This window comes from Lepisosteus oculatus, chromosome 3 (genome assembly GCF_040954835.1).
Source record: "Lepisosteus oculatus isolate fLepOcu1 chromosome 3, fLepOcu1.hap2, whole genome shotgun sequence".
In the NCBI taxonomy this organism is placed as follows: Eukaryota; Metazoa; Chordata; class Actinopteri; order Semionotiformes; family Lepisosteidae; genus Lepisosteus; species Lepisosteus oculatus.
Window position 1 is genome coordinate 51,171,719 of NC_090698.1, and position 22,928 is coordinate 51,194,646.

At 36.6% G+C, this 22,928-nt stretch overlaps 1 protein-coding gene across 3 annotated transcripts; it reads right to left on the minus strand.

Annotated features, from left to right (window-relative positions):
- Positions 1–3,766: 3,766 nt before the first annotated feature.
- prrc1 (proline-rich coiled-coil 1) lies at positions 3,767–22,758 on the minus strand. Of its 3 annotated transcripts, none has more exons than XM_069187223.1 (9): positions 22,607–22,758; positions 21,231–21,344; positions 17,729–18,106; positions 17,151–17,299; positions 11,849–11,951; positions 10,695–10,858; positions 10,082–10,185; positions 9,242–9,344; positions 3,767–6,482 (listed from the first exon to the last, which is right to left on the minus strand). In XM_069187223.1, the coding sequence occupies exons 2-9, from the start codon at positions 21,325–21,327 to the stop codon at positions 6,273–6,275; spliced, it is 1,308 nt and encodes a 435-aa protein (XP_069043324.1). In that variant the 5' UTR covers positions 21,328–21,344; positions 22,607–22,758; the 3' UTR covers positions 3,767–6,272. The 3 variants fall into 3 exon arrangements, with proteins under 3 accessions (XP_069043324.1, XP_069043326.1, XP_069043325.1); XM_069187225.1 differs by lacking the exon at positions 22,607–22,758 and adding an exon at positions 22,120–22,141; XM_069187224.1 differs by lacking the exon at positions 22,607–22,758 and adding an exon at positions 21,511–21,732.
- Between the last annotated feature and the right edge of the window lie 170 nt (positions 22,759–22,928).

The following is a 22,928-nucleotide window of genomic DNA, read 5'->3' on the forward strand; positions in this document are numbered from 1 at the left end:
GGAAGGAGTCAGATTGTTTAGTGCTGTAGGGGTCAGAATAAGGCCTTCAAAGTCAATCCTACAGAACACTGAAAGCCGATGCAGGAAAGTAAGAACAAGAGTAACATTCATGTGGAGCTTGCATCGGGTTAGGATTCTAACAGTGCTCTTTTATATTCACGATATACAGTATTCACTCAGCCTTTATTACTAAAAATTAAAGTTTGCTATGGGGGTATCTAAAGCAATTTTGTGGATGAGACACGACCAAACGCGACATCTTTACACAAAGCTAATGGAATTTCCACCGTGCATTGATAAACATTCAAGTGACATTAAATAGGTAACTCTGGAATTAAGTTGTTACAGATTGACTATACATAATTTAAATTATTTTCTTCTTTGCTATAAAAACAGATTTTCCTTCTTTACTGATTTTTCCCATTTCTTAAATTAATATTTCATTTTATGTTTAATACTTAGTATCTAAATTCATTCCATTAATCTGTAAAGAGAGATGATGTACAATAAAAGTCATTATATAAAATGAAGATTAATATGATCATCACCATCCAGGTATCTTCATAGAGATGTCTGAATTAGATAAGCAATAAGCAACCAAATGTGCCAGATGGGACCAATAGCCTCCTCTTTATTGGAACATTTCTTAAGGTTAATCAGCTCTTCCAAAGAAACTATTCTAGTCACCCCTAGGCATGTTTTCATTGTGCAGGAACTACAGATTATATACGAGCTTCCAATTGTACTTGCACTGCAGTAAATTGTAAATATCATATGCACTTCCTAATTGGGCTCATCTAAATTTAGCATATCGTTACAGCATTAGGTGACTGGGAAGTGTCTCTCGCAGAGTAAACACTTCTAGCTTCAAAGCAGAGGGGACGTTTGCTGGGATGTGGGGGTTCCCTGATCAAAAACAATGTTAACCTTGGTGTACCTAGGTAATTAATTTGTGGGTTAATGATTGTCAATGAGCAGCCCAGAAACACACCATATAAGATCATATTAAAACCACAGAAAGGAAGGAAGTACAATAAGAGAAGAAAAAGAGAGAGAAAACGGGAGAGAAGAGAGAAGAGAGAAGAGAGAAGAGAGAAGAGTCTGGAGGAGTTGGAACTTGAAGCTTGCACCAGATGAGATACTTCATGATCATCCAGACAAAAACTGATGGGAGCTAGGTAATTAATCCTTGCTGTATAGAGCTTGCTATTCTGGGTTTTAGGCAATTTAGGTAAAAGATACCTCAGTTAGAGACATCGTTCCTGCTTATGGTCCATTTTTAGAATTGGGAGATAGACTCCTATTTAAATTGTGGCATCTGTGTCACACCTGAAAAAGGCTCCACGGCCGAAACATGTTTTCTTTCTTCTCTTTTCAGCATGGAATAAACCTATAACTTGTTCCTTCTCTTATTTGGCCTCTGTAGGCATTAAGGGTTTAATACTTAGTAGATGTCTGTGAGTTTTCTGAGTGACAAGGATGGTAGGCCTCTGAAACGCCTTGTTCGTGTACACATAGTAACTTGTGTGTTGTACTGTATATTTCTTTGTGTGTATTGTAGTGTTCGTATAGTCATCATTAATAAACATTTCTTTAACCAAGTGTGCCTGAGTTATTACTCTCTTCACCAAAGCTGTGACAGGGAAAGAATTCACATGGGTCTAATTATACCAACTGCCCAGGTATATTCTGGAGAAATCACTTACAAGTTGGGGGTTATGAATTCTTTTTTTTTTTTATCGACTAAACCAGTCAATTCCTTGTTTTCACTATTTTCGTAACAATTGGTGTCAGTACAGGATTCTCTGGTTTAGACAGTTTTGTGCAAGAAGGGTAATAATTTACAGAGGTAGATTCAATGCTTGTGCAAGATTTCACTTTAGGTTTATAATGGCATTAACTATAATTATGCAGATATTAGTACTTTTCAGCAAGAGCTACTAAATAAAAATGGATAACACCGAGGAAAGGTTCTATAACTGCTCTGTCAATTCCTGATTTTAGTAATATAATATACAGTAGTTTGTATTCAGACAATATGCAAATTCCAATATGGAAATTGAAGTTGCATTTTAATGTTATTTCTCAATTATATTGCAATTGGAGTAGTGCTGAAGACTATATAAAAGCTGATATCGATCCATCCATTTTCTAACTTCTTTTTCCAATATACTGGGTCATAGAGGAGGTGGATCCTATTCTTGCTACCAATGAGTGCAAGGTAGGGTACACCCCAGACAGGATGCCAGTACATTGCAGGGCACATGTAGATGCAAACACACACACACCAGTAGATGGGAACCTGGACATTTAAGATGGAACACAAGAGGGTGCTACTGGATAAGGGGAAAAACACAGAGTTAAAGTGTGATGTACTACTCACATCAGTAGTCATTCATAATTTGTTGGGCGAGTCCAATGAATGTGAAACATTTCAAGATTGTTTATCCTTCAGAATGTTGTTAATGAATTACAAAGGAGTTGAATAGGTATCCTGTTTTTTATGGTTATAATCAACTTCCATTGAGTAGCACATCATTTACCTGGAGTGTGTTTTGTGTCTTCTTTTTTGGAGTGTAGCAAAATATTCCACGTCTTTATACCATACCTTGATCACATTCCAATTGCTAATTTCCATCAATGAGCACCCTAAACAATTAATGAGGCACAGCAGCAAATGCCTATTAAAGTACAAAACAGTTCATTTTAAAACTTTAATTTAGCACTAACAATGTTACAGAAAGAATTCAGCTGTTTAAGAAAAACAAATTGATCAATATAAACGATTGAACCAAGACTAGAGAACAATAGATGTAATAGCCTAAATGGCAAACACCTTTTTTGTGTTAAGTATATACGGCATCTGTGCACTTGCCTTTAAAACACTGCTAGACTGCAGCTACTGTATCTCACAGTATATAAGGAAATTGGCATCCATTAGAAAAAAGGAATAGAATATAGTTCTCAGTACCCTCTAAAATGTCCAATCACTATAAAAATAACCCCACATAACATTTTGTTTCAGGATTCCATGAGTTACATACAATGAAATCCTGCTACTAAATGTGGTAAACTTAAGGAATTAAAAGAACTGAAGCTTGGTAGCACACAATATTTCAGGGAAACAAATTGATTAAAGGGTTTTTCCTAACTCTTGGAATGGAATAATGTAAACTCATTATTATTACAGCTTAACTTACTGTACACCTGAAAAGAAGGACTAGAGGGTTTGGAAATCGAGAACAAGAGTCTGGAGTGAAAACAAGAGACACTTCTTTATAAAACAGCTGCTTATTCTTTATGATTCCTTATGAAGTTTGAAGAAGTTGCCTAATTAGATTTCTGAATAACACAGATATATCCTCTTTTTATTTGTTATTAGCATATGAAGTGTCTGAAGTACCATCTATTGTATACAACACCAGGCCATTTCCTTTCCAATTGTTAAATCTTCAACAGGTAATTTATCCTACATTCCTAAATAAAACCCTGCATGAAAATTGAAATGAAAATGTCAACAAAACACATTATTATTTACATGACACAAAGGCCACTTTACCTTTTCCAAGATCTGCATTTCTGTTAAATATACCTCAGAAACATTCTAAAAATATTATTTACTACATGTACCAACATTTGTATCCCAAATGAACAGTGACAGTGTACTGTATATACCCGTAACTGTATATTCTTTATCAACAGCTCTAGCCGAGATATGAAATTTCATATCACCGGGAGTTAGCCTTCAATAAATGCAAACACAAGGTAGCAAAGAAAAGGTTTTACTTGCCTTAAGTGAAAAAAGTAACACATAAGGGAAGCACACTGGAAGGGGGGTAAAACCACCAATTTAAATGTTCAGTTGTACAAAGAACAAAACACATATGCATATGAAGAAAGGTCTCTGTCCATTTTAATAGTATTTAGCAAAATGGTCTTTGAGTCCTGCAACTTAAAAAAAGTTTCCAGCTGCACAGAAAACAGACATCCTCAATTTGTCTTCCCTGGATTCATTATTCTAAGTTAACCTGTTGCTTAGTGTGTGGGAATGAGAAATTAATCTATATTTTACAATACCTCTATGAATTGTATTACAGATACTTCGAATTGATGCGACATGCTCTCTCAAAAACAGATTTTCAAGGTTCACTCTTAATTTAGGTTTTTGATTCCTGTAAATGAGTTCTGGCAAATATCCTGGCTTTTTTTAAGGCAAAAGGACACAGTAACAAATGCTACAAACAAAAGAGGCCATTGGGCCTTACTAGCTGTTTTGTGGCCAACTAACTGATCCAATAACCTCACTCAACATTGTCCTAGAACAAGCCAGGGAATCAGCTTTGACAGCTTTCTTGTATAGTATATCCCAGATTTCCACAACACTGCATAAAATAGTGCCCCCTACTCTGTTTAAAATGCACTTCAATCCTGTTTTCATTTGTGTTCTCCAGTTCATTCTTTTAGTCTGTCAGTGTCTGACAAGCCTTTAAACCTGCTCTCTTCTGGATCAAATTCACAGCTGTAAGATCTTTTTTGTAACACAATGACCAAAATTGTAAATGATCTAAATGAGATCTTACAAGTGCATTTGATAATTTTAACAACATAATCAATTTTAAATTATGCCATTAACTATATATCCTAAAGTTTCTTTTTCCTTTATTATTGCTTCACCACAATAAGAGAAATTACAACTGTAAAGATAAGTCAAGATTGGAATATATATGCTTGGCATTATAGATATTTTATAGCTGGCCTATATGAATAATAATTTACTACAATCTAACTTGACAATTAACCTGAAAATGACTCGTTCTAGAGTTCAGGTCACATACCCATTAAAATAAAAGGGAAGAGGACAGGGCGTGTCTGTTGAAAACATAATAAGTAGTTTAACTGAACTGTAATTGTCATGCACATGTACTGTAGTTCAAACAGTAAACATTTTCCCCCATAACATTAACAATCAAACTCAAAGGTCATTTACAACAATTTCCTTTTTTGTTCTGTAGTCACTCTGAGCTGGTTGATTGTAGTTCCAAAGTTTAAAAAAATATAAAGTAAAAAAAAAACTGTAAACTATTACATACATAATATTAAGAGTGAAGTAAAAAAAAATTAAAGGGTTACCACAAATGAATCTGCGATTGTATTCAATGCTACTTATGCTGCATTTTTGGCAAAATGGAGAGATTACAGGACTGAGATGCTTGGAAAAACCTCAGGAATAGAATTCTAGTAGCTCAGGCCCCTTTAAAAGCCCTTGCCTAGGGTGAACTGAGCTAACTGCAATAGACAAATTCATGAGCAAACAGGTGTGGCCATGGCCATCGATACTAAACAACGTATTACTGAGGAAGCAAAATCCAAACATTACAGAAAGCAATCAACAGATGTTTCAATATCCATATTCTTAGGTATTACAGACATATCTTTCTTAGGCCTTAAAACAAATGCTGAGGAGAGAAACAGCTGTTACAAGATTCAGTTTGTTTTGTTACACTATGCCATCAATAAACCAATTCAGTTTGAAGGTTTATACAATAACATAAGACAAATCTATCTCTCTAATATGAATTAGGTTCTTTAATTTAAAAATTCCCCCTGGTTCTAGCAGTGTACCAGCAATTAAAAAAAGACTGCAATTAAATATGTTCAAAACATTTTGTTTCTTGCTGATCACACTTGTACATGGGGTACATTATCTTGTTCATAAGCAAATCTCAAAGCAAATAATCATGAAATACTGTAGATACTGGCCGAAGTCTTTTAACTTTTAGAAAGTACAATCTACTTCAGGATAAGATGGAGATAATTAAAACATTTCAGCTGTCTGGTTAGGCAAACAAATTTCTCCAGGATTTACCATATTAGGTTTCAGGAAATTACGACTTCAAGGTGCTGCAAAGCATAGAATCTTTGAAAACACGTATATTCATGAAATTCTTTTAACCACTTTGATTAAGAAGGGAAGTAAAACATTTCATAAGATATCTTTTGTTCTGCTTTTTTAAGGAAGGCGGCATTTAAGTCAAGATTTATTGGTATTCAAAATCTATAAAAAGGGAACAAGTGAGCAGTTGGGATGTTCAGTTTCATGATATTTCAATAATTGTATTTGATTAATTTTTAGACTATGTACATTACATTTGTCAACTGAAGATTTGAACCTGTTCATTTTTCTTTTCGGAAAACTCAAGCCCATCCCTCCTGAACGTGTGAAAAATGACAGTCCTTCAGAAACCACTGGGTAAAGTAATGTTTCTTTAATGCTAAATGGTCCTGGGTGGAAGATGCTGTTTGTACATGCCGGCTAAGGCTTTGGCTGCGCTGTAGATCATTTGTCTTCGGGACATTCCAGTGAGCATGACGTGCCAGTCAGTCCTGCTGATGTGTGGCAAGTTCCTCTCTAGCACCTCTCCCACTGTCACCAGCAGACCAGACCAGCGCAGGTTATAATCTGGAGGGGTGAGGGACTGAGCCTGCAAGGACCATCAGAAAATAAATAAAAGAGGATTAAGGCATCCAGGAAACAATCACCACCAAATATTTCAATATCAACAGCCAATTCACACTGAGTAGAGCAAAGTTAACACTAAACTTTTTAGCACAGTATCAGTTTAAATGTCTAACCAGTATAATGTACATCTTCTTGTATGTAAATCCACTGAATTGTTCTGGTGATGCTCTTCACACTACAAACAGAACTAAATGTACACGCATGCTGTTATACTGGTGCATTTGGAATATGTGCATTCATGATGTCCCTTCAGCTGAGAACACCCAGGGTCTGTAGGTAAACTCCATGCTTATATGTGTTTTAAAAAATAGACTCTTCAGTCTGGTATATTACTATGACAAACGTTCTATCATATAAAAAAAACATAAGTCTTATATCCAAAGACATCATGGATCACATAGTAATAAGTTATGCAAAATCTATGAAAAAGAAGACAACACTATGTGAGCTGACACCAGAGACCTAAAGCTCTTATATAATCATAAGATATGAGGGATATCTTCATTTGTTCACTTTAAAGGGCAAAGTTATCTCCTACTCCTAAATAGGGTGAAGCAGTTTCTGATTATCATCTGTTATTAATTTATAATATTATTTCTGGATAATGAACATACTTTCTTTTAAATGCGAGTAAAAATAAGCATTAAAAGAAACATATCTTAAAACTACATAACACTTTCTAGGACATGCATAAATCTATGGATAGGTCAGGATAAATATATATGGTATACAGTACAATTTATACAACTATATATAATCAGTTTATTGAAGCTTGCTATCCATAGACAAGAATACAATGTGAATAATTTAGCCCTGTTATATTGTATCCTGGTAAATGCAGTTTATTAGTGACACACCGTTTGAGTCACCACATTTTCCATGATAGACACTAAAGAATTCTCAAAACAAAGCAAAAATCGTACACATTCATTTTCTAACATTGTGATAAAATGATCATTTAAAAATATGGCATTATTACTTGCACAACTATCACATAATTACGTCCAATAAAAACTAAATTACCTTTGAAGCTTGTAGCTTCTGTACTGTGGAGACCAATTTGGAATTCAAGTAACTACATGCCTCAAAACTGTGCAATGCTTAAAACAGAAAAAGAACTGCTGGAACAAGGGGTCTAGTAGAAATAAGCATTGCAATTTCAAAGGCAAATATGGGAGACATTTACATATTATGATTTAGCTTTCAAGAAAAAAAGCCAGTTTTTCAGAATACCATTAACATTAAACGTACAGAGTGATTTGGAATAGGCAGTACTGAAAATACAACAGGACCCTGCTAACATGTTTTGATTGATTCTACATAATTTGAATGATCATTAGAATATATGAATTCTAGATAAAAAGCACTATGTCAAATAATGTATAAAGTTGATCCTTGAAATAACAAATGACACATGATGGGTTTGTGACGAACCTTTAATCAACTGTACAGTAAATACATTAGCCTTTATGTTAGGAATGGAGGTGGGGGCTGTCTATAGTAAGCCATTATAAAATACTGTCAATTCTCCATATGAATGACAATCTTTATCCAATCGACCAAGTTAAATGTTGGACAGAGAAATAAATTAATTCAATGTCAAACTGTCTGGAAATCATTTTTCCAGACATTTCCTGATGCAAATTATTCCACTCATTTGAAACAAAATAACTTCCTAGTGTTGAGCACCATAATATTGGACAGGGAGGCCAATTATTAAGATTTACATTATAGAGAAATGCATGTTGTCTGCCAAGACCACAGCCAGCAAAGGATCTCGCAGGGGCAGAGGTGTCTCTTAGAATAGATTCATTATCAGAATATACAAATGTCTTAGTCTTTAATATTTTCCCTCTTTTTTCAATATCCTGCAAATATGTGAGCTAATAGGGCTTTAAGTAAATTATGAAAAGTACATACTACAGATAGGCATCCGCTAAAATATAGAAGTACTGCATGAGATGTTACCTTAAGAGCGTAGCTTTTCACCATGGTACAGCAACAGACGCCAGAAACAAACAAGTATCAGTCTGTAACAGCTGGTACATGCTTACACAGATTCACATCAGAAAATCATTTTCAAAGTCTGTTTGCTCCAATTGGAAAAATTAGGCATGTGAGGTTCTCAAACATGTCAGCCTGTCACACCACTGAACCTAGTTCCAAACATTTCACTCCGGGATTCCATCTTAACTGGAATTTAAGGTTAGACTGAATACTAACAGGGCCAATACATTTGCAACATGGCAAAAGATTTGATATGCTTTACTTTATCCTCATAAACAATAAAAAGAAAAAAACTAAAACATTATACAAAACTATACGTATTCTCAAAAACCTCCTAAAGGCCACATGGTGATGGTGAGATTAAAAGATACATATATTACTTATGAAACTTGCAAACCTTAATTAAATAAATAATTAAATATTTTTGATATTATATACTTCTATATCCTCAACTAGACAGATGGTTTTACCTCAATATGCAATTGATCAGCAAAGTCTGAAAATTTTCAGCTGCATCAAAAGCATGACATTTCAAGGGAGAAACATGCTTACTGAGGATTAAGTAATTTGTACCAATTACACAGGGATGGACTCCACCAAAATATGAAAACTGTCCATCACTTTTCACATGAACAATCCTAGCAAGCAAAATAAACTTGTCATAATAATTTTGGGTAAATGTAAACTCCACTGCAGTAACTTTAAAACACTGACCTGCTGAACATATTCCAACGGCACTGGAGTGGCTTGCGTAAAACTCTCAATGTGAATACCATGGCCAGGGTCCTCTAGAATTAAGCAGCCTATATCAAACCACCTGAAAGAACATAAATACGAAGTTTGATCACCTCCTTAACTGCATCTGATAACTATGAAACCCATTTTTCTACTAAGGAAAGAAAATACACATTTTTAACAAAGTGATGTAACTGACATTTTATATGATATGTATGAATGGTTATATGGGCGCTTTATGGCTTATATGATTTTCCAGTTTTCAGATTAAGATTTTTGTCTTCTGCCATAAAATGCTGTAACATACTCAAAGAATAAAATTAAGCAAACCAGGGAGACAAATCCTTTTTATACAGCAGGATAAGAGACAAATGCATCGTATACACTATACATATTATATACATACTGTATATATACCTAATTTGTAATTGCAGTTTTCTTCCAGCTAAGATATGTTGCTTGCTGGTGACTGCAGTCCTGCTTTCTAAAAGGCTGAACGTATTTTGCCAATGCCATCTCTTTAGGTAACCTTAAACAAAACTGATTAACATTTCTGGTATGATTCCAGTTCTAGAACGATAAATGAACTCTACTCCACAATGTATTAGAAAACTTGAAAGTAAAGACAGATACTGATTAACTGATGGTATCACCTTGGGATATCCCGCTGTACACGAGATAGATTAATAAGAAGAACAAGAGAAACACAACACTTTGAACAGAACAGTTGCTGTGCTTTGTTAAATGCAGGAGAATATTGATTAGCTTGGGTCTGGGAGCTGAAGCTAATCAGGAAGATTAAAGAAAGCTCCCCCTTACTTGTCAGGAAATAGCTCTGCAATAAAGTTCTCTACTGAGACAACAGGCTGCTTCTCATGGATCATCCCCACTCGACGCATACTGTCTATCCGTTCCTGGGCACCCTGCAAGGAAATGATTTCAGTACAAATGTTAAATGTTCTCCTATCAACTTAGAAACGTCTCTTTGCACTGATCCACTTATGTCTCTAGAGGCTTTCTCCCCACTCTTTGAACACACTATTGTTATCTATCCTGAACACCTCCCTGTACTAGGAGGTCCTTATCCGGTTTACCTTGTAGATGGTATGTCAACAGAACATCAGGTAGCCATGTCACAAGATCAAGGATTATTTGGCCTGTGGCCAATTCTTATTTACAGGGTATTGACACAACTAAGAGACCCATGAAATCCTTTTTGCAGGATTTGCAAACTGCAAATTCTTTGGAAACTTGTAAAAAAGATATGACTCAATTTTAAAAAGATCGGTATAATTAGTTTTCTTTAACAAAAAGTCATGCGTCATCAGAGGATTCATGGAACACAGGCATTAGCTGTGTTAGTCTACAAACTGCTTGAAGAAGCTGTTCAATCAGGAAGCTGCGCAGTGCAATATAACAGTCCTCTACTCACTTTCAGCCCCGCTGCATAGCCTACAGGCTGGGGAGCAATGTTGGACTGGCTGGCTTCCCCCGTCACTACTGCCAGCCCAAACACCTCCTGAAAGGCATCGCGCACAGCTGCAACTTTCACTTCTTTAGTGGAGGTCACAACAATGTCAAGATCCCCACTGGACTCTGGAATTACAATGCAGAGGGTTGTTAATGGAAGCATGTGAGGAAAGGCCACGACTAAACGATTATTCCCCATTCTCTCAGGAGCTTGAACCAGAGAACAAAAAACAACAAATTAGGCAATCACATTTACTTTTTATCAGTCTTTTAAAAAAATGTTTTTTTTTTAAGGTATCTTCTACAATGCACTCTTAAAATCTCTCTTTCTATACATGGCTTCTTAAGAACATAAGCAAGGTTACAAACCAGAGGAGGCCTGATGAAACATCTTGCTTTTGGTTTAATATTTCTTGCCCTTAGGCTTCAGCCAAATCAATAAATCATTGAGAGCAGTCAGGAAACATAAGATACTAACTGCTTCAAGTATGAGCTTCACTAAAAATGTATTCAGTGGGGTTTAAGTTACTTAATGCAATTTGGGATGTTCAAGTCCCAAGCAAGCCTTATTATTTTAATTGTGATGGATTTTCAAGTGACACTGCAACATTCATCCCTTTATATGTAAGAACATTATAGATTTAAATTTGAAGAGATCTGAAATCACAATTAAAATGTTTGAGGAACTTCCACAAAATGTACGACATCACTGCACAAAAAACTACCATAACAAATACTCAACATTCAATACCAGCCACAGCTGCCTTCCCAGTGGCAAAAACAAACAATGGAACAAGATGTTTCCTGATCAAATCACTGAGAAGTTACAGGAACAATTACTGATACTGTTGAAACTGAAGCTGTGCGGCAGCACTTTATAAAACACTCCATCGCCCTAGTGCAAAATCAAGTCAGGTTTGCTCAGAGCAAATGGCTCTTATAGCATGAAGTACAAGCAATGAATCTAGACAAGTAAAGAACAGATGTTTGGTACAGCTTGCTACTAAAAGAAAATGGAAAAAAAGCAGGGTGCAGGAAATGCAGAATGAAAGAATTTGTGTGGATCACTCTTATAGACTGTGTAGATTGTGTTTGAGTGACTAAAACAAGACATACTTATATATGGAGCCATTCCGGGATCCAGAGTAGTGATCATTGACTCCACAGAGTGCTTCGTTTTGTCCAGAACAGATTTCACCATTGGATTTCCAGCTACACCCTAAAAAGATCAGGCATTAAGAAATTATTGTATACATCTAACTATAGAGCAGAATAATCATTACATCCAAGACACTTAATATAATTTTTTGTGGCATTAATTAAAGTGGCATCCTTAATAAATAGACAAGAGACTAATTCTAAGAATAATCCATTCTTAGGATTGCACTTAGGATACACTGTATACTTAGCCACAAGGCTTCTCTAAACAATTGTTGATAAAGGAGTAAATTAAACACTGCAATATCATATTTTGCTTCATCATTACATTTTTCAGGAGTGCATTACTTAAAATTAATTAAACTCAGTGCTAATGAACTGAAGAAACACCCCAACCATTATGCTTCCACACTCCACACATAGCCTGTCATCTCTCTGACTTCACTGCATCGCGATACTTGTCGGCTGCAACAAAGATCCGCTCAGTTAAAAACAAATCAGGATGATATCTGTTTAAGAACATGACTTCAATTTTATAGTTCATTGATTAAAGCACATTTTGAATAAATTCCTTAACGTGCATTTATGCTATTTCTTGTAATTACACATATATTCATACAAACAAAATCAAGGTCCACAAAAAAAAAATCTATATTCTGACCCACCTAGTGATCACAAATCACAAACCCAGCACTTGATGAGGTCCTTGCACAGCAGAAAAAGCATAAGAGCACTGTAGAATCTCATCAAGCATCTGGCTTGCAGTTTGTGATTGCCAGGTGGGCTGAGGTTTTGATGTACTTTGGGCCTTAGCTTTTGACGTTTTTTAGAATGTATTGTTTTTTTTTAATACAATAGCATAAAAGTTGCAAGAAGTTGACAGCACGCTTGAGCGCTAATGAGTGATTTGGCTCTTAATTGTTAAGCACATCTGCTTGGTATACCCAAATACAATTTGGATTTGTTGGGGGAAAAAAGAGAAAATGGGACCATCACACCTGTTCATGAATACTTGTCTGAGGACAGAACAGCACAATTAGCACAACACGGAAAGTATTAAGGGTTTGAACCACATAGTCATCACTAACTCCTCACGGGCATGGAATAAAAAATAAATAAGCACATATAGATCACACACTTTAAAAACATTAACAGATGAATGCACATCGATTTCCAATAATATTTACTGAATTAAAAAATAACTTTAAATGGTTGGTCATTTCATTTCTATCTACAACACCCTGTGGCCAAATTTAGAATTTCATTTTGATTCTGAAGTTTCATGAAACCTTAGATGAAAAAAAAGATAATTGAATTTCTATAAATTCATGTTTCAAATTAAAGTAAGTTTTTAGAAATTAGATTAGTAATATATTTGAAGATAAAGCTCTTTGTTAAGCATCTGATTCCAAGGAGCAAGGTCTACAGTGCAGTCTGTAAAGATCCATTTTGTGCAATTTAAAAAGGTCAGCTTGACTTGTTTAATATTAGAAATTAATAAAACAAAGCCAGTGCCTATCTGATCCCTTTCCATAACTTTACACAGATGTTCAGTTTTAAGGCTAAGACTTCTCATTTATTTTTTTTCCAGATCTGAAAACACCAGATGGCCTTGTCCAGGGATGCCCAAAACACTGTCCTGCAGGGCCTGACTCTGCAGGCTGTATATACAGAGTTCTTCAATCCCTGACATGTTCTAGACCTCAGGAAGATAACAGAGACTAAAAAAGTACTGTACATAATTAATAAGAAAGTAAATCAAGCAGTAATTGGACACAGAAGATTCATTGCTTGATTTTAAGAGAAATAAGGGGTGAATAATAATTGGAACAAATCAATTTCAATTTGATAAAAGCAAACAAAAATTCAATGATGCAGAAGTTCAAAATTTTCATGAATTCCCAGACACTACAGGTTCAGGTAAGGGTGTTAAAGTATAAGACGGACAGACATGCTCAATACTGGTCCTGGTGGGCTGTTACGTCTGTAGAGTTTCTGTTTCTTTAAAGCAGCAGCAACTGAAGAACTTAAATTTGTCCAATTATGCCAATAACGAGCTGGTTTGAATTGTTAAAAGCCAAGCTGGAATAAAATTCTACAGGAACCTCCAAGGGTCAAGATGGAACAGTTGTGGTGCAAGAGCTCCCCACAGAGTCTGGCTTGTGTACTTCAGTAGAAAAAGAAATTCATGCAGTAGCTGCTTTTAAATGGCATTTCAAATCCTGTTTGAATACTATCCCAGAATAACCAGATTTCACAATTTTCAAAATCCCACCATGTAAACTTGAGAACTCCAAAAAATGGATCTGTTTAATCTGATTCAAATACATTGCAGCTCCCCTTGTAAATTTGATGTCTGGACCAGTATTTGTTTCAGCATTGCCATGTATGGTGAAATTCATAAACAGTATATATTTGGATCTGTAATATGGATGCTCTGGACTCATAACTAAAAGGATGAAGGCTTAAATCCTGGGTACTATATTGCTATTGCTATTGTACACTAAAGCAAAAGGCCCAGCTACTTTGCATAAAAGCATCAAGCCAACCTAATTCTAATAATGCATATTTGATTGTCTTTGCGAGTGGAACTACCATCACTGGCACTCTACAAATATGCCAATTTCTCAGCAGAAAATTGCAATTACAGGCTCTCATTCCAAGATATGAGATCTTACTCAACTGTCATGCATACTTTAGTTTCTGACTGCTAAAAACAGAATCTAGAAATCTATTGCATGGCACACAAAAGTAGAAGAAGGATGATAAATTACCACTCTTCCTCACATTAATTTGTTATAAAACTCAATGTAGGAAACAGAAACATAGCATGTTAGCATTACAACAATTACAAGTGAAAGGGGGCCATTTGTTTTTTCTTGCTCATTTGATTTTTTAGTAGGTAACTGATAGAAGGAAGATATATTTCTTGAAACAATCGAGGCTGATACAAAGGAAGCAACAGAAAATGACAAAATAATGCCAGAGAAAAAATCCCTCTCTTTGAGACAAGAGTTTTCGGCTTTTTAAAGTTTGCTAAATTAAGATCAAAAGAATGCTTTATCCAAATTGAATCCACGTGGGATGTATTTGCACCCCATCATAGTGTCAAGCTAATGATAAATGTTTTAAAGACTTCATTTCAGGTATGAATGGAGATAAACCCAATTACCATCACTGTCTATCTGCTATTGTTTGCAATCCTGCTCTCTCAAAATGCCATCTTATAGATTGCAATGTATGCAAAAAACATGCTCTCCATGTTAGAAAAATAACTTCAAAGCAGTCTGGACCTATACATGATAATAGAAGCAATGGTTAACTTAAAAGTTTTTTTTAAGTAATCCACTGGGCTGCCTTTGTCAGTGCCTTAGATGATTTTGAATACAGGTATCACATCCAGTCAGACTATTCAAGACTTAAAATAGTCAATTTGTTCAGCCTGTCAGTGTAGGACATTCACTTAAGCCCCAGAGTGCAGCAATATCTTGTCTATAACATGCTTACCTTGATTGTGTATTCTAAATGAAGCCCTTGATTTAAATTCTACACTTTTATGTGTTTAGTCTAAAATTGTTTGCTTTTTTTTGCTTCACTACATTATCTGAAAGATGTAGAAAACGTTTCAATATAAAATCATAAGTAGCCTCTGTGTTTTAGAGTTTTTTACAACCTGCATAAATAAATGTAATGCCTTGCACATTGCCTACATTAAACTTCATCTTCCAGGAGTTTGCTCAATCACAAATCATATCTGAATCTTTTTTAATTTTCTGAGCAGTGGTACTAGTACAAATCCCTGTGGTACTCCTCTAATTACACAACTGGGATATATATCCCTTAGCTATACTCTCCATTTTCTATTAACCACTTCTCAAGTAGTCCGGATATACACATTTCACTATATAAGTGCCAATAATTATAATAAATACACCACATCCAATGCTTCAAAGAAACATACGTTGATTAAACAGTCATAGATGACACAACCATCTTCAATGAGTGATTAGTGCAATACAAGGTTGTGGTTAACTGTAGTTTAATTTAATAGACCTTGGAAGTAAGGGTTTAGGCAGATTTCCACAGCATGACAAGTATATGAACTGAATTTGAGCAAAATGTAATACGATCACACAAAATTCAGGCCGATTCCACATGGAATGACCAGAATACAAAGAACAATATAGACAACTATGCTTTCTTATATCAAAAAGGTCTATAGCAGAAAAATAAATTCGTAAAATGTTTTGGGTGAGGACTGACAGAAAGCACCCTTTGGTGATTTGTTTTGCTTGACGTGATTTTTTAAACCTTATCTACTTTCCTGTAAAATACTTAACTATGTTTCCAAATCCCTTTAGAAATGCAAGGTAAAACAAAACCCAGACACCCTCCTGGCCTCCACAGTGGCATTTTATCTGGCTGATGATTTAATGAAAACTCATTAAAAGACAGATCAAACATTATAATTCAGTATAGAAATATATCGATAATACTGGATTCCCCATCCCTTTGTTTCTATAAGACTGTATAGAAACTGACCTGCTACCATTATTGCCAGCTTAGCAGCTGAATTCTTTTAGCTTCACACAGTATCTTTAATGCAGATCAGCACAATTACCAACATCTCCCCAGAAACAGGAACTGAAAATAAGCTTGCCCCTTATGAGGTCAAATATGAAGCACATACACTGTCAATCACCCAATGGTCAACAGCTAAGAGCTAACAGCAAACCCACAATGATGCTTTGGTGAAAGTACTTGGTTTGCTGAAGTGTCATCGGACAAAGGAAATTATTTTAAAATAATTTCCCACTAATTTTCCATTGAAAAGTGCCAACACATGTTCCCTTGTGTCTAAACCAGGAATTATTGTGGATACTCTTCACCAACAGTAACACTTCATACTATAGTACCACTAGATACAGAAACTGCTTAGACTGCTGCCATTTCCAACTCAGACTTGATATTCATGGTACAAATAACCGACAGATGCAGTGTTTGGATTAATCAGGACAGACATTCAAGGAATATTATGTGAACTAAAGCAAATTAAATCTATACAACTGCCGATTATGATGTGATGTGCTTTTGTGATAAAGTAATTGAATATGTAGCTCTAAAGAGTATACATTTATAATTACCTTGTACCTTAGAGCAAAATTTAATTTGTTCCTCTATCTTCACCTGTCAGGAGACTGTGGAATAAAATTGTTATTTACGCTTGGATGTTCTTTTAGACTCTGGTACAAAAACCTACCTTAATAAATCCCCAAATCCCTCCTGCATTAGCTGCGCCCCCTGCTGCCACACTGGGGTCTTCATGATCTTCGGGAAAAGTAATAGAGGAGCCCGATCCCACTGTCCCAGACACGGCAGGCTGCTGAACCATGGGGTTAGACACCACCCCTAGAGACCAAAGTGAAGAAATTACAGAGCAGATCAGTAGTCACATTTACCACCTTCTGAAAAGTTCCTCTTGGAAATGGACTGGGAACGCCCCCTGAATTCCACAGTGAAAATGATACCTGTTCTTTCATTGATAACTGGTTGATAACATTGATAACTGGAAGGCTAAATACAGCTTAAATTGTGAAAAACCCTTCTGTACAGTATTAAAACAAAACATTAGAACAAATTCCTATTTGGTAATTCTTAAACCCAGGACTCACTTTACCTGAATAAAAATGCAGGGATGCATGCATGTATACACATTTTAACACATTTAATTTAAACTGATAGCATACGTCTGTATTTGTAAAGGTTTTCAAATAATACACCACACGACACACTCTCCAGTATTTATACAACACAGAAATAACAATAACGAGGCTTCACCTGTTACTACTGGTGGGCTGGAAAAGGTAGGCATTAAAGGCGTCTGCGGGGTGCGACCAGCGTGACCTCTTGTGATGTCATAGCTGGCACCCATGCTGAAGCCTGATGTGGGCGGAGCCTGGGGAGGAGCAGAGATCACTGGCCCAGGTGGAGGAGCGGTGCTAAGGGGAGGGGCAGGGCCAGCGGGGTAGGCAGCCACAGGGCTACTGTAGGGGGCTGTGCCAGGGGGTGGAAGGGGAGAGGCTGACGTCATTGGGCCAAAAGAGGGAGGTAAAGAGGACCTGATGGGAGGGGCAGAGGCAGGGGGTGTAGAAAATCCTTGGGGTGGATAGGAGGAGATTCCAGTTGTGCTGGGGAGCGTCAAAGAACTGGACATGCCTGCAAAATAAATACACATACATATTATTCCTTTTCTTTCAGAAATGTAAATTATTAGCTATTAAAAACTTCTGACCTTTGAACATAGACTCACACCCTTTAATGGTGCTTAACTGCCTATGCAATATTTGCTTCCATGTTGTAATCCAAACTCAAATTTGTGTTTGCCCAGCTTTGCTGACCATCTGCGGAAAGCTACACCTGCTGAAATGTTTACTTTAAAATGTACCCAGAGCCTAGGGCTGGGCGATAATTCGATAACGATAATTATCGCGATATAATTTTCCTCAATATAATTTAAACAAAAGTTCGATAAATGTTCGATATATATGTTTGTGCTGCATGCGCACAAAATACTGCGAGAGTGCGCACGTGTTGCAGACCGGGCAGCTAACGTGGTGCTGTTTACCCACACAGTGGTGGCTGACAGGACTGTAGTTAGAGTGGAGAAATGAGCGACACTGAAGCAAATGTAGTGCTGCCAACGACCAGTTCGAAGGACGATGACATCGTCGACAGAAAAGGTCATTCAACTGCGGTAATTTGGAGATATTTTGGCTTTTTATGATCAGACATAAAACAGAGCAGCGTGCACTGCAAACTGTGCCGCAGATCCGTGCCAGCAAAGACAGGCAACACCACGAACCTATTTCACCATTTAAAACAACATCACCCGTTAGAACACGCAGAAAGTAAAAGATTACAGTCACAAACTAGTGTTGTTAGTGGAAGGGGACCATCTATAAGCACCAGGCCAGTATTCAGTGCGACTACACAGCAGCAAACTATAGTAGCATCATTTTTGAGCACCGTGCCTTACGACAAAAAAACGAAAAGACATGAAGACATCACAAATGCAGTTGCATATTGTATTGCATATTGTATTGCAAAAGACATTAGCACTGTCGAAAATGAGGGATTCAAGAAGCTTATGAGAGTCCTTCACCCCAGATACGAGCTACCTGATCGGAAACATTTTCCTCGGCTGTATGCAGAGTGTAGGGAGACCGCTGCAAACGGTGCCATTCTTCGCTACTACTTCTGATATGATCCTTTAAAGCACTTTAAACTTTGCAGTCTGTCTGAGCCATCTTCTATGTGTGTTTTATCACACTGCAGTATTTAATTTTTCTATTATGATATTTATTTTGTAAATTTTACTCATGCATATTTTGACATAAAAAAAGACTTGAATACTCTCTACCTCAGATTTGTTTAATGTTACTGCTGTTTGGCAAGTGTTTGTTGTGTTCTTAAAATAAAGAGTTGTTTAATTTACCAATTAACTGTCTGGTTTCTTCAACTTTCACTCAGGAGAAAAAATCTGCCTTTAAACTTGAAAGAAATAATGATTTGACATTTATCGTGATAATTATCGATATCGAAAAACGATATTTTTTATCGTGATAATGTTTTTGGCCATATCGCCCAGCCTTACCAGAGACACATAAATTATACATGTGATGCCAGTCACATGTGGACAGGACTGAAGGATCCTAAGTCATGGATTTTCAACTACCCCAAAAATATCACAAAATCTCACCATTTCAAATATTTGACCCCATGGCATTAACTGCAACAATACTGTTAACAGAATTTTGACAAGAATCAGTACAAAACACAAAATCTCAGAGATAACCAGAATGTAACAGGAAGAAAACAAAGAGTACAGCTGCACATAGATTACAAAGTACAGAGAGACCAATTTGCAAAAAAAAAAGGGCCCTGTCTGCAAAAACACAATATGATATTGTTACGGCTTTAGGTGACAAGGAAGTGTCTCTTAGAGTTTAGGTAAACTCTGTGATACCTGGCACTTCTAGCTTCAAAGCAGAGAGGATGTTTGCTGGGATGTGGGGGTCCTTTGAGCAAAAACAATTGTAAAGTTGGTATACCTAGGTGAGTTGTGGGTTAATGATTGTCAATGAATAGTACAGAAACATATCCATATAAGATCACATGAAGAACAACAAGGGAGGAGTAGGACAAAAAGGTGAAGAGGACAAGAACAGAGAGAAGAAGGAGCTGGAACTTGAAACTTGCGCCAGCCAAGAGCCCCTACTTCATGATCATCCCCACAAAACCTGATTGGAGCTAAGTATTTTAACCTTGCTAGAGAGAGCTTGCTATTCTGTTTTTAGGTAACTTGGGTTTCTTAGGTGAAAGATACCTTGGTAAGAGACATCTTTCCTGCTTAGGGTGCATTTTTAGAATAGGGAGATAGACTCCAATTTATTTTGGAGAGAGAGAGATTTAATTGCAGGTTGTGTTGCATGTATTTAGAAAGGTAGCTTACAGGTATCTCTTATTTGGCCTCAGTAGGCATTAAGAGTTTAATACTTAGTAGAAGTCTGGGGGGTTTTGTACACCATTTTTGTACATTCTGTAAATATAGTAACCTATGCGCTGTATGTTTCGTTGTGTGTAGTGTAGTGTTTGTATTGTCATCATTAATAAATATTTGTTTAATCAAACATGTCTGAATTATTACTCTTTTCACCAAAGATTTGCCAGAGAACAGAGTTCATGTGCCTCTAATTCTACCAACCACTCAGGTACATTCTGGAGAAATCACTTACAAGTTGCGGGTTATGAATATTTGTTTTACTTATTGACTAAACCACTTGGTCAATTCCTGATTTTCACCATTTTCATAACCTCCCCATTTGTAACAATATTTCCCTGGAATGCACTGCACATTGAGGTACTTTAAAAACAGATAAGTGCTCATTGGTAAACATGTCCCACAGTTAAAACATGCTTTTAAATACATAAGATAAACAGAGGGAAGAGTAAGGAAATTGACCTCTACAAGGTAGGAGGAATTCAGATCTGGATAAGTTAGATTCTCCAACTACTATATCTTGCAACTTGACAACCTGCAGCAAGAATCATTTTAAAACCAAAACACTGTGGGACTGATTATTTCCTGCATAAAACTTGTCATTGACTCCCAGCAAAGTTTTCTTTGCAGTGAACAGGTACAATAAATTGAAACGTGATGCTTCAGGTATGCATTGAAATAACAGTCCACTAACAGGGCCAAAATCTTCTAAGACTTCTCTTTGAAAACCCTTTCATTTCTATCACTTTGTACAGAATGGTGGATGGTCTTTTGTCCCACCTAGTGACAGGGCTGGAGGAGCAGGACCCACAACAGCAGTAGAGGGTGGTGGGGGGGTGGCAGGTGGCGTCGTCTCTATTCCACTCTCTTCCATCATCTTCCTCACTCAAACCACTGCAATCCGAAAACAAGATATACCTAAATTATACAGCTATTTGCATTTTACACATGGAAAAATGCTGCCAGTCATCTGAAGCTTGCTAGTATTTTAAATAATCCCAGCAAATTCATAAGTCACCCACATTAAAGAGGAGCAAAATATTCCGAAAGCATAACTTACTGGACTGTCGTTTGCATTTCTTCCATAGATTAAAGGTGGCACACAGCCATTTTCTCTGAGTGAAAGCACTTCTTTCTTTTCTCATTTAAAGTTCATGGACAGCGCAAGTACAAATAATGGAAACAATACTTTTTTTTTTTGCTGGCACAGGTTTAATTCCAGATTCGCTATAAATGGGAGATTCATGTACAAGGTTTATGGCTAGCAATACCTATTAAACCTCACGCTCAGTTTTTCTTTCTACCACTGACACCCTCATTTTTTTCCAGGTCAGATAATACAGCAAACCGTTTTATCTGCTTTAATTCAACTCGGTAAAAAATTCTAAAAAAAAATCAAATTACAACGTCATATCCCATATCTCAATATCTAATATTTCCATCTCAAACTATTAAGGTAAAAGCAGGGGGGGGCTCATTTTTTTCACCAATATTCCACACATTAAAAAAAGTTGACATTCTGCAATTGTCTTGAGACAAATCAGACAGCCTACATTAATTACACTCTCTTCACCGTAGTGCTGAAATCAGCCTACACCTCTGCATAAGGCCTCAAAATTTCTCAAAATTATTTCTTGCTTGCACAACGCGTATATTAACTAGCACTCACACAAGTGCGCTTGCACACGAGTACGTAGAAGCCGGGTTTTCAACTCCTGGACAGGCCGATGTACGGCTGCTGCCACGTCTCCAGTGCTGCCGAAACACACCAAACCGGCGAAGTGCTTCACAGCCTATGTTGTCGATTTCAACTTGGTCAGACATGGCGATCATTTTAAAACCACTATTGTAAGATTTCCAATACATTACTAACCTATACTTTCACTGAGTGTTACAACTTTTTTGAGTCTTAAGAAACACGGACCATTGCATTATAAATGCTCGGTACAGCTACATGAACACAACTAGTCCTAACACAAACCACCCAACACCACTGCACTGTCATGCTGCAATCAGACTGTAAATCGCTGTAAAGTAAATGTTAAAAAAGCTGGCGAATGTCATGCCTCACGATCAGAATGATCATAATATCCAAACCTCGCTCAATATACATCCACCAAAACCGGTGTGACATTGCATGTCATAAGGAATCTTACCTGGTTTCTCACAGCCTCTTATAAAAAAAAACTGCAGTGTAAAATACCTCCTCAGAGTTTGAAGCCAACCTGTATTAAGTGGGAAACGAAGGGAACCCCTTCAAGACACCCAAACAAAACTCTATTCTGCTCCTTTCCAAAATGGCCGCGTCTCAACGACGTCACGAAATGCCACGTCTGCCGTGCGTGGAGTGGGCAGTCTCCTGCTCGTGTAAATAAACCAGAGCTGCACACAAGTTGTAAAGCAAGAAAACGGAATCACAGAGTTGTGGTTTGTGTATTTTAGCTACTGTGCCCTATTCAAAGGTTATGCATTTTCGTT